Source organism: Tripterygium wilfordii, chromosome 23 (genome assembly GCF_013401445.1).
Source record: "Tripterygium wilfordii isolate XIE 37 chromosome 23, ASM1340144v1, whole genome shotgun sequence".
Classification (NCBI taxonomy): domain Eukaryota; kingdom Viridiplantae; phylum Streptophyta; class Magnoliopsida; order Celastrales; family Celastraceae; genus Tripterygium; species Tripterygium wilfordii.
The window spans coordinates 11,633,745-11,645,827 of NC_052254.1; the positions used below are offsets into that span (position 1 = coordinate 11,633,745).

Sequence of the window (12,083 nt, forward strand, 5' to 3'; positions counted from 1 at the left end):
AATTGTATAGATCAATGATAGGTTCACTTTTATACTTAACTGCATCTAGGCCAGACATCATGTTTAGTGTTTGCATGTGTGCTAGGTATCAATCCAACCCTAAGCAAACACATTTGATGGCTGTGAAAAGAATTCTTAGGTACTTGAAAGATACATCATCACTAGGGTTATGGTATCCTAAGAACTCAAAAGTTGATATTCTTGCATATAGTGATGCAGATTATGGTGGCTGTAGAATCGATAGAAAGAGTACTAGTGGCACATGTCAACTCTTAGGTAATATGCTCATATCATGGTTTTCAAAGAAACAAACTAGTGTTGCATTGTCCACTACCGAGGCTGAGTATATGGCCATAGGTAGTTGTTGTGCCCAATTGCTATGGATCAAGCAACAATTGCTTGATTTTAATATGGACTTTGACCACATTCTAATTTATTGTGATAATATTAGTGCTATACAATTGACAAAAAATCCCGTTTACCATGGTAAAGCCAAGCATATAGATATTAGACATCATTTCATAAGAGATCATGTGCATAAGGGTGATATTGTACTTGAATATGTTGAAAGTGAATTTAATTTGGCTGATTTCTTTACCAAACCCTTGCCTAAGGATAGATTTAATACTCTTAGGGATGCATTAGGCATGAAAGAAGCTCCTTAGTTGATTAAATAAGAAGTATTTGTGCATTTTCATTAAGGTATGAATCATATGCATAATTTGATAAGAGTATATACAATAGTATCCTTTTCGGATTAATTTGGAGAGATTGAAAAATGGTTATTCATCTCAAGTATTTATATAAAATCATTTGTATGTATATGCGCATTCGAGGCTCGAAAACTTAACCTCTTTTCTACTTCCTTTTTGATTGATCACAAAAAGGGGGAGAAATTTGATGATGTAGAAAGTGCATTAGTTGCATTAGTGCATGAGTCAAGGGGGAGAGTGTTTATTTTTTAATTTAGGAATGAGTGAAGTATGAAGTAAGGGGGAGCTTAGTGCCCTAACGGCTTAGTGCTCAAACTTTAAATATTATATTTTATATGCATTAGTACATTTCATATATTCAAGTTTGGTATCAAATTCAATTGATATCAAATAGCTTTCTACATGCAAGGTTTTATAATCATCAAAAAGGGGGAGATTGTTGGACCAAAGGTCTTACATTTTAATTTTGATGATTCAATATTATTGTGCTATTTGATTACATGCACTATGTAATGAATTTAAGATTGAATTTGAAATTGGTTTTTATTGATAAGGTTTAAACCTACTTGTGAACTCACTGATCATTTTTATATCAAATGAATTCGGATTAATCTGAAATTTGGTAGAGACATTATTTACATCATAATAAACATTTTTCATGAAGACATGACTAAGAAATGTTGACTTCTTCTTACTCAAAATCGTTGCCCAAATATCTGTTTGAAATTGCTACGAAATGTTATTATTCAATTGATTTATGTGACTTATTATACTATATGATATTTATTTGAGCTGGAAACTTACATACACATTAGCCTATCTATGCAAAGATATTTGGAGAGAAAGTTGGTTGAGATTTGATTTCAAATAAAGAAAGACTTACCATATTTGATTGAAGCCATTAAGCCATGAATTATGGAGAAGGAAATCAAATAAAGGAGTTCTCTTTTTGACTTACCAAAATCACAATAAATTGAATCATCAAAATTAAAATGTAGGACCTTTGGTCCAACAACCCCTAGTCACATTGGACACCGTACTACATGATAAACTTTGGGATGGGAGGGGCTGGAATGATTCCAGCCAATTCCACCCATCCCAGTCATTGCATCATCATTGATTGCACTTAATTACCTTATCAATCAAGTGTTGTCAATGGTTGGGATGGATGGAATTGGTTGGAATCATTCCAGCCACACCCATCCCTAAACTTTGGGCATGTGAAGTCCCCCGTCCCACATGCACCAGGCAATTACAAGGCATTCGACCCATTGGGATGACTCCAAAGAAATTTGCTTGACGTGGGACATCATCACTCTCATTTGCGTGTGTTTGTGTGTATTGTAATGTAGAGAAAATTGTTCCTTTTCTTTCTTTCTTTTCGTCCATGGGTACGCGCAGAAAGGTGCTCTACTGGTCTTTTCTACAGTTTAAGCTTTCCAGGCCTAATGATGATTAAAATTAGTTTTCTTGCTGTAGATTCTCCTCCCCTATTATGAAATGGACCATGTGATCCAGGCAATCATCCTTTCAGTTTTTTTTTTTTTTTTTAAAAAAAGGGTTATTGGAACTGTATTATTAGTCAGTTTGGTATCTGTTGAGTGTTGTTGGTGTTTGATGAGAATCCCACGTCGGAATATGGTGGGTTTGGAGTCTAGCTTATAAAGGAGGACAAACCTCTTATTGTCAACCTAAATTTTTAATAGAGAATTAGACCCAAACTTGTGATGCTTCCTTCATGTGCTTGTTTGATGATTCAGAATTCAGCTGCTGGAACTTTCAACCTTGTTTAGTTGTAAAAGGCTCAAATAGTAATGGGTTAAAAGAATGCAGGCCCATGTTAGAAAGGCCTGGTCCAATAATCGATAAATCTGTGTATAATGCACGTATAGAATCTTCCAAGTACTTCATTTTTGTCCGAGACATTTTTTGATAGCTCAAAATGATCAGGTCATGCCCAACGAACTACTTACTTGTAAAATGATCATGACTGTATATTCCAAGAGTCATTGTGAAGGATGGTGTCAACAACGACGGTGTCGAGCCTCTCTCGCCTTCTTCCTCCTCATCATATGTTGATCTACTCATATCTTTGTTTTGTGTTGAATAAGTTGATCACCAGTTATTTATGATGTGTTCCGACGACATAAATTTGATGCATAATGATGCGGTATAGTCCAATGTTTTCCAATCTTTATAATTTCTTAAATTGCTTTCGTGACGTTAAGTTTAACATTTGCAAGGTTTCAACCCTTTTCAAAAAACGAGTCATTGTGAAAATTAATTGCGCGACTGGCAAAACAGCAGCTCACACTGCCACAGAATTCGGTAGTTACAAATCAATCACAAAAACCAAATAGCAAATCTGATTACAGATATTGAATGACACTATTTAAAATATATAGAAACCTGCTTCCTGAATCCTCAAGTAAATGAAATACCACATATGACAAGTACTAAATATACACTACAATCAATGAGCATTGCATCCATTGCCGCCTTCATCAACAATCCCAGCTCCAAAGCATTGCTCATTTGTTGAGCCCACCCATAATCGTCAGTCGTCAGGATCTTATTTTCAGCTCTGCCAGGCCTTTCCGCGCCTCTTTGTTTGTGGAAAACAAGCCGATATATGACAACTGTTAGATTTGTCAACAAAACTAGATGAAGAGGCCTAAAGCTTGCAATGAATTCCATTATGTTGCTGCCGAGGAGAAGAGATCCTAGATGTGAAGAAACAACTAAAAGAGCTATGGCAACGGAACAAAAAAGCCGTGTGGTCTCTGTAGCTGCAATGGCAGAGGTTATTCGCTTTGGGTTGAAATTTTTAAGCCAGTGTGCCTGACTTTCTACTGGCCAATCTGTGCCTGAATGAGGAGTTGATGAAGTTCGATCTGCGGACATGACCAGAGATGATTGTTCAACGCTGCTAATATGAGGACTGGGATCTACAGGGGCTCCAACACTCGAGACATGTTCTGACAAGGGTAGTCCTACACTGCTTCCACTTTGGTAAGTACCTTTCAGCAACATAGAGCTCAAGGCTTCACCCTCGCCATTAGGAGGCTCTGCACACAAGTGAGGCCCATAAGCATTACAAATTAAAATATCACTCTTTTACAAGCACAGTAAGGAGAAACAAATGGAAGTAGAAACACCTTATCTCTCCTACAACCTTACTTCTCTCTTTCCTTCCCTAGTGGCTATATTGCCGTATCCAGTTGCAAATGGAAATATAAAACGCAATTACTCGGCTATCTGAAAGGGAAAAGGCACAAGGCCCGAAGTTTACAAATGCAGAACCCTCCGCACAGCAAATTTGAAATTCTAATTACTATACCACGCGTTGCACTACAAGTAAGCAACCATTCCACCAGAAAATGCTACACCAAAGCTACAACTGAAAGCAATCAACTATCAAAAATATCACACAAAAGTCTGGGAAGTAAAAAAAGTAAACTAGGGAACTGATGCATTTTAGGCAAAAAGAAGAAGAAGAAGAATACTGATTTATTTCAATAACTCTTTGTCTATCCATTTTCGGGAATCGTACATACTCATACTGCAATCTTTTTTTATCAAGAGTCTCATAAACTTATAAGAAGCCTGTCGGGATTAAATCCTCAAGACCACAATCTTGCAACTAAAAAATGGAATTACAAAAAAAGAGTAGTAGAAGTAACACACTCTAGAAGAGTGTTAACTTAAAGCAGAAGACGAAATCTTCATCATGCTGATAAGTGAGAAGTACATTGAATTTCTCCAGCGTACAACCCAACCTTGACACCATGAACTAATTTTCCGACAGACCTAGAACTTAAACCCTTTTCACCAATGGATTTTCTGAGAATACTTCAATACAACCTAAGGGTTACAGATTCTACCACATAACCAGCCTCCCAAAAAAGTGGGTGTAAGGATCAGTAAATATGCCCTTTCAGCCTCCACCTCCAGGCCCTCCACTCAACAAAGATTGTAAACCAGGATTTGTTTTCTAATAATTCTATTAATCTATAGAAACTATATTAGAATAGGATCAATACTCAGTGCACCGGATGGTGTTGTTGAATTTTCCGAAGACCTACCCTAAGTTTCCATTACTGCTTAATACATCTTCCTTGCTTCCTAAGAAATCAAAACTTGTAACCTACCCAAACTCAATCCACCTGTTTCCAATTGAGTCAAAATCAAGAACACGACACTCATATTCTTACGATTGAGTTCCTGAATCACACATGCCAGCCTTATGAAAACTGAAAACATTAACGGTCAGAGAAAAATTAGAAATTCAAAAATGTCAGACAGTCTGATCTAATGATCTTAGCATCAATTAACATCAAACTTAAATTCAATTTAGCATCATAAGAATGCTCAGCATAGTAAACCAACAGAAGAATTTAACTAAAAGGGAAATCTTTTCAAGCTACATCAAGCAATTATACAATAAACATCACACCTCAATGCAAAAGTATATGTATTTCTCTAAATTCATCAAATTCCGATACACAAATAATTATCATTCAATCACAAGTAAAACAAGCAACACAACCATGGATAACAGAACAACAATTATAAGAAGAAATCCAACGCCAAACAAACACCAAATCCTTATAAAAATGTAAGCATAATCCATATACTGATAGAGATAAAGAAGGGTACCGTTGTTTTGATTCGTTGAAGAGGGTTGTATTTCCTGATCTTGAGGAACCAAGAGCTGAGATCGGTCGATGTTGATTAGCTCTTGAACAGATTCCGACGAAGAGAGAGGTGCAGGAACGTTCTGGATCCGACCCGTGATGAGAGCCAAACGGTCGGATCCTCTTTCAACGATCCTTCTCCTTCTAGATTCCCTGCTGCTCGTTGCCATGTTCGCGAATTGCAGCTCCGATAGAGGGGACTCAGACCCACTCGGTTGAGATATTTAGTATTTAGGCTTCGGTTACCCGAATTGGGCCGTAGAGCCCACGTTGACAATGAATATTTGGGCTGACTTTTCAGTTCCTCTCTATTGGGCCTAGAAGCCCATAATGACGAGCGGTTGTATGAGGCCATGAGCTGGGCTAAGTCTGTTGATATATTCTAAATCGGGCCTTTTGGGTTATGCTCTGATTGGACCTCGAAGTCCATACAGATGAAGCGGGTTATGGGCTGCTGCGCTATGAATAATGCTTGAGATTCCCAATTAATGTGAATTGTCATATGTTAAGTGAGTTTTACATGTGTATTTATAATTAATGGTTAATTTCACCACATAGATTTGGCCGTGGGCAGACACACTCTTGGATTGCCCACCCTCAAAAATTTTTTTGGTTAAATAAAAAATTCGGGCCTTTAATCCACTTTTGCACACCCTGGATCCCAGCCTTTGTCCATCCTGATATGCTTTGGCCCAACCCAAATTTTCCCCTCTTCTCTTCTGCCTCTTTTGATGCTATTCCAACTAAGGTTATTATGAAACGTTTTCAAAATATGATTTTTCATCGACTACATTTATAAGTTAATTGTCAATTATTACTTATCGTTATTATATAAACTTTTGGATTTAGTGTTATTTTTTCATATTTTTGAAGAAATAATTAATAAATATCCCAAAAAAATTCAATGCCCATCCTAACATAAATTTATGCATCCATCCCTGAATTTGGAGATCTTTTGAAGTCATATTTTGGGTGTAGCATTACTCTCTTTCTTGGTGCCATTTTTTCGCGTAATTATTATACATTTAACTCCTACAAATGATTGTTCAATTTTGCTCCTGAAATCCAAAGTAGCTTATCGAAGCCCTAGCTCTCTCGGATTAGGAGCTGGGCCTACATAGTGCACCGTCAGTTGGAAATTAAGCCCAACCCAGAGAGATGATAACCGCGTAGGGCCCCAAGGGGGCGCTGGGACCCGCCAAAAGTGTGATATAATTTGTAGTACTGGAAAGTGGGAGTAGGAACTAGGAAGAATGGGAGAGCTACACCGTCGGTGAGCGGTCCGTTTCAAAAGAATCTTCGCATTTGCGCCGTTCGATTTCACCGAGATGTGTGACAATAGACGTACACGTGGCCGTTTTTATGGTCGAAGTAACGGTGAGTCACGCAAAACGACAAAAAAGGGACAGTACCTAAAAGTTAAACAAAGAGGGAAACAGAGGGAGAATGATAACTTTGAGTCAGTATTATTTAACTCTGGTTAGCAAAGGCTAACCCTAGCTGACGTGGCATCCTTGAGGGGGACCAGCCAATTATTAGTTAACAGTCACTTACCGGCGTTTGCTTCCGTTAATTATTTGAGAGGGACTTAACAGAAAGTGAGACGTTTTGACTGTGAAGTTGCGGGGTTGGTAAACTCTATTTGCACATCCTAATTTACTGTTTTTTTTTTTAAATGGGGTGGGGAATTTGAACCCTAGACATTAAAGTGATACACATTGTAAGCGTTTGGGAGTGCTGTGAGGTGTGGTGAGGTGCTGTGAGGTAAAAAACTGTGGTGCTGTGAGGTGAGTTGGAACGCAAAAACTGTTTGGCGTGTCACAAAAAACTGTGGTGCTGTGAGGTGCGGTGTAACTGAACGCAGTTGAAACACACAGCCAAACATGTTCATTATCTTTATCTCTCCAACTAATGATTCGGATATCGTAATTTACTATATTGCACTCATGTTCATTTCATATTTTCACAATTTCTATTGTCCTTTTGTTTGTTCTACTTGTTATTTGGTACTTAATCCTGTAGCAAATATAATTGTTACAATTTATGAATCAAATTTAAAATTGTAAGAAGATGAAAAATGCATCACATCGCTTAATGTGATTTATAAAATGAGTTCAACACCTTAACACTTAAAGTGTATTTTAAAAGATTAACCTATGTGGATTTTAGACTCATAGTAGACAACACCGTAGTGGCCACAAATCGATTGGGCCCACCAATCTCCTAACTATGAGGCTTAAACCGAATATATGTGGTTAACTAACAAGTTCGCAGCCCACTAACATGGGCTCAAACCCAATATTCTTGTCTATGGATTCAAGCCCAATATCCTTGTTTATTTTACAGGTCCATCAAAGATCAAGGCCCATGGCCCCCCAACCGCCCATATCACATGTCAAACAGTCTGACATCCATAAGACATAACTGCAGCTTACATCATGCCTACCACCCACAACATACGCGATACTAACCTGCAAGACTAACATCCACGCGCAACAAGGTATTACGATCTGACAACTGCCTAGCATGGCACCAATCAGTGACCTACCATACGCCATTCCAACTTTTGGCCTGTCCCCACTTACAAACTGATTCCTTTGGTGTGAATGGCATGGCAGCTTCATCATGACCCCACTTTACAGGTTTGATGAAGTCGGATTTAATTATTCTCTCCTTACATCATCGGTTAAAGCATGCATATGTATTTTCCATAAAGACATTCTCCTCGTCTCCTTGCAATACATGACAAGTTTACATTCCTTCCAGGCGCCTAACCTATCTCAATCTTTCCTTTTTTACTACTTTACAGACCTTACTTTACCATTTTTAAAAAACTACTTTTACTCGTCAAATAACCAACTTGCAGGAGATGGCAGACAACCCTACTTCAACCATTGTAGATTCAGGAGTCTACAAGCACCTCAAGTGATTGGGCCCAACCTCTCTCTCACTCTCATCTCCTACTTCTCTCTACTTGTTTCTTCTTATCTTTCTCCAATTCTTCATATTATAACACGATATCATAACATAGTCTTGATCCTATACAAGACCTCCACCTGTTTGGTCACCTATTAGTCTTTTCGAATGTCCTAATAGATATACTATCCACAAGTGATGTGGATCATATGGACTTTAACTCGTATAGTCCAATTATTAGGCCTCGCAAATCAAGCCTATAAACGTAGAAAGTGTTAGAACATGAAAAATGTCTGACATCATTTAGAGAGTACAAAGTTATATGATTTATAAATGAGCATGAAATGCCTTTTAAAAGACAACCCCGATATTACCTTAGAATCGTAACCGACAATACCTCAAAAGTTAATTAAATTAAACAAAAAGTATCCTAAGAAGATCACAAATCTAGAAAATCACATCATTAAAAATGAAGTTCAAACTTGCTTTTCTACCTCGCAAAATCGGACCGATTAAAGTTGAAATCGTTAACTCCGGTAAGCAACGACCGTCAAATAGCCGTGACCGTTTGTCAGTTGCAATAAACAAACCTCCAAAACAGAAGCCAGGTTTGTCGTTTAGTGCGGACTCAACAACGAAAGGGTGCAAAAGTAAACTGACTGAAGCAAATCCTTTTGTCCAATTTTTTTTTTCCTCTTTTTGTCTCGTCTTTTTCCTGTAAATCAATAATTACTCCCGCATCAACCAACAAAGCTAAGCTAGACTCTCACTGACACCAAAATAATCAAACCAATTACGTATAAAGTTGGTAGTTTATACGTATAGAGTTCGTATAAAGAAAGTATAAAGTGGCAGAGGAGGGAGAAAGTGAGGGAGGAGTATTTCAGAAGCTCTCACTGGTTCGCTGATTTTGAGGCAATGCTAGAGAGAGGGAGAGCGGAGTACTGTGCAAGTTTTCACGAGATATAAAACACACACACACTGTGCAGAGTCTAATACTCTATTTGGATTTGGGTCACTTCTCTAAAACTTTCATCTCTGTGAAGTTTCTCAGAGACTGAGAGGAGAAAAAAGAAAACACCCAGGTGTGCTTTCTCATTCATTCTCTGATTTCAGCGTTTTTTTTCGGTTCCCTGGTTATTTTTCTTGTACTTGATGATTATTCGTTCGGGGTTCTATACACTGTGGGTTTTTGTTGATGGGGTTTTCGGTATTTTTGATATCTTGATTATTGACCTCCCATGGATGATTTATTTTCGTTGCGATTCCTCATCTGGGCATCTATCTAAACTTCAAATTATTTTTTAATTCTTCTGTGGGTTTCGCGACCCCATAACCTCTGCATGAATCTTGATATATGAAAATACATTCTGGGATTTTGTTTGTAGAAAATCGAAGGTGCATTTGGGGTTTTTGGAATCACTGCAGCGAAAAACATCTGTTTGTACATAACTTATATATCTTTTCACATGTCCATATTTCTTTTTATCTTCTTGATTTCAGATGAATGTGAAAGCTTTGATATTGTTTAATCTATTTTGTGTTTGTGCACTTGATGCTTGATGACGCTCTTGGGATGTTTTGGAGTTCTTACTGATTATTTTCAGTTGCTTATTCGAATCTGTTGATTCTTTACACAGAAAAGGGATTTCTGGTATTTCAAGTAGGGATTTAGGGGTTTTGAGAGAATGCTAAGAAAGAGGACCAGGTCTGAGCAGAAAGATCAACCAATGAATCAACTAGCAAAGTCTGATTCTGTTTCCGAATCCTATATCCAATCGGATGTGTGTGGCCATAAACAGAAAAACAGCACCTTGCTCAGCATACCTGGTGTGTTTGTAGGATTAACTCTTAGGGGTTTATTAGATTCAGACTCTGTTAGGAGCCCAACATCACCATTGGAGTTTCGGGTGCTCGAGAATCTACGCAACTCCATTAGGTCCCCAAGCTCACCCCGATATGGGCAACAAAAGAGCTGGGGTTCTGGTAAAGTAGGCTTAAGCATTATTGATTCTCTTGATGATGATACCAAAACATCCAGCAAAGTTCTGCAATCATCAGAGAGTAAGAACATTCTTTTTGGACAGAGAGTGGGAGTGAAAATCCCAGATTGTCAAACTCAAATCAATTCTTTTGAGGCAGCAAAGTCATTGCCTAGAAATTTTGCTATTTCCCCGCATACAAAGAACAAATCTTCAACCCAAAAGGGAAACTCTGATGTTCTCTTTGAAATTGGGGAAACCCTAGTAGAACCTGATCAATTTGGAAAAATCCAGTCTTCTTCATGGGATTCCTGCTGGTCATTTTCGGCACGGTCTACTCCTAAATCTGGGTTGGGAAGTTTTTGCTTGGTGGAAATAACCAACCATGTGAACTCTCCTCCTAAATTGTTTGGAGGAGCCTCATATTCAAACAAGTATTCTCACACAAATCTTACTTTGGCTCCACTGTCCTCTGGCTCTGGCAATGGAGTTTCTGGGTCTCTCTCAACAAGCGAGATTGAGCTTTCTGAGGATTACACTTGCGTAATTTCGCATGGTCCTAACCCCAAAAAAACACACATTTTTGGTGACCGCATTTTAGAGTGTCACAATAATGACTTGAGCAATTTTGGGAAAAATGGAGAGATGGAAACTGGTTTGCAACGCACAGATACTGGCCCCAAAACTGCAAGCCTTTTCCACTCTAGTGACTTTTTAAGCTTCTGTTTCTTTTGTGGGAAGAAACTGGAAGAGGGGAAAGATGTTTATATCTACAGGTTTGCCCTAGTCATACATCCTAGCCTTCTGACTTTATGCATTATAATAATTAGAGAGAATATTGATGTTAATTGTTCATTTCAATTTCTTTCAGAGGTGAGAAAGCATTTTGCACCTTAGATTGCCGTTCCCGGGAGATTATGATGGATGAAGCATTGGAGGAAGACATCTACAAATCTTCCTAGGATTCTCCCACGTCTAATGATGGTGGAGAACTTTCTGATGCTGGCATTTTCATCAATCCATAGAGTTGCTTGCCTAAGCCGCACTCCTATTATTGATGAAAGTCTTATGGGAAGTGGTCACTTTTAGATCATCTGTTTCACAAAGAGCTGTTTTATGTGCATCTGTTAGCTAGCAGCCATGGATGATCGTTTCTGTACATGGTTGCAGTTGCCATTTGTCTTTCAGCTCTCATGGGCTATTTGATTTTGCCATGCATTTATCTGACAGATCTTTGTAGTTCATGAAGAAAGGAAGTGGCCAAATTTTATGGCTCTCCTATGGCTTTTGTTACTTCCCTTTGATCTCTTCTGTGACAGAGTTAATGTATTAAGCCTGCAAAATTCAGACTCGTCTTTACATCAAATATAAAGTCATTTTATACAAACTGCTGTGGTTTATGGCAATGCTGTTTCTTTACAATTTTGACCCAGAATTCATCTGGACTATGCTTTAGATAGAACTATGCATTAACAGTTTCAGTGTTGGTGAGAAGTGTCAATCTGTTGTCAATGAATAGGGATGATGAAGAACTAGTTATCATTATCACTAGCCATATATATGGATTAAGTGGTTGTGGATGCGTATTTTCGCATCCAAGGGAATGATACGTCTCCATTTTAGAATTGATTTTGTCCTGAGTAATCACAGAAGGTTCATAGCTAGGAAGCACAAATACTTTTAAAATGGAGACGTACTGGTATCCGACGCGGCTGCTCGAACATTATAGTATTTGTTTATTTTAATTTTTTTTATATTATATATATATATATATA

General features: G+C 37.9%; 2 protein-coding genes across 3 annotated transcripts; one reads left to right on the forward strand and one right to left on the reverse strand.

Moving 5' to 3' along the window:
- Positions 1–3,006: 3,006 nt before the first annotated feature.
- Positions 3,007–5,621, reverse strand: LOC119993397. The gene is made up of 2 exons (XM_038840535.1): positions 5,373–5,621; positions 3,007–3,781 (listed from the first exon to the last, which is right to left on the reverse strand). The coding sequence occupies exons 1-2, from the start codon at positions 5,578–5,580 to the stop codon at positions 3,138–3,140; spliced, it is 852 nt and encodes a 283-aa protein (XP_038696463.1). The 5' UTR covers positions 5,581–5,621; the 3' UTR covers positions 3,007–3,137.
- A 3,588-nt stretch (positions 5,622–9,209) lies between these two features.
- Positions 9,210–11,674, forward strand: LOC119993398 (FCS-Like Zinc finger 11-like). Of its 2 annotated transcripts, XM_038840537.1 has the most exons (3): positions 9,210–9,411; positions 9,967–11,084; positions 11,180–11,674. In XM_038840537.1, exons 2-3 carry the CDS (start codon positions 10,015–10,017, stop codon positions 11,268–11,270), a joined length of 1,161 nt encoding a protein of 386 aa, XP_038696465.1. In that variant the 5' UTR covers positions 9,210–9,411; positions 9,967–10,014; the 3' UTR covers positions 11,271–11,674. The 2 variants fall into 2 exon arrangements, with proteins under 2 accessions (XP_038696465.1, XP_038696464.1); XM_038840536.1 differs by having other exon boundaries at positions 9,210–11,084.
- Positions 11,675–12,083: the final 409 nt, after the last annotated feature.

Bases quoted from the DNA above. Each gene is read 5' to 3' on its own strand.
- LOC119993397 (XM_038840535.1), bottom strand. From the start codon at position 5,580: ATGGCAACGAGCAGCAGGGAATCTAGAAGGAGAAGGATCGTTGAAAGA. The intron at 3,782-5,372 runs GTACCCTTCTTT...ACTTGTGTGCAG, and splicing joins TTCAACGAATCAAAACAACG to AGCCTCCTAATGGCGAGGGT.
- LOC119993398 (XM_038840536.1), top strand. From the start codon at position 10,015: ATGCTAAGAAAGAGGACCAGGTCTGAGCAGAAAGATCAACCAATGAAT. The intron at 11,085-11,179 runs GTTTGCCCTAGT...AATTTCTTTCAG, and splicing joins AAAGATGTTTATATCTACAG to AGGTGAGAAAGCATTTTGCA.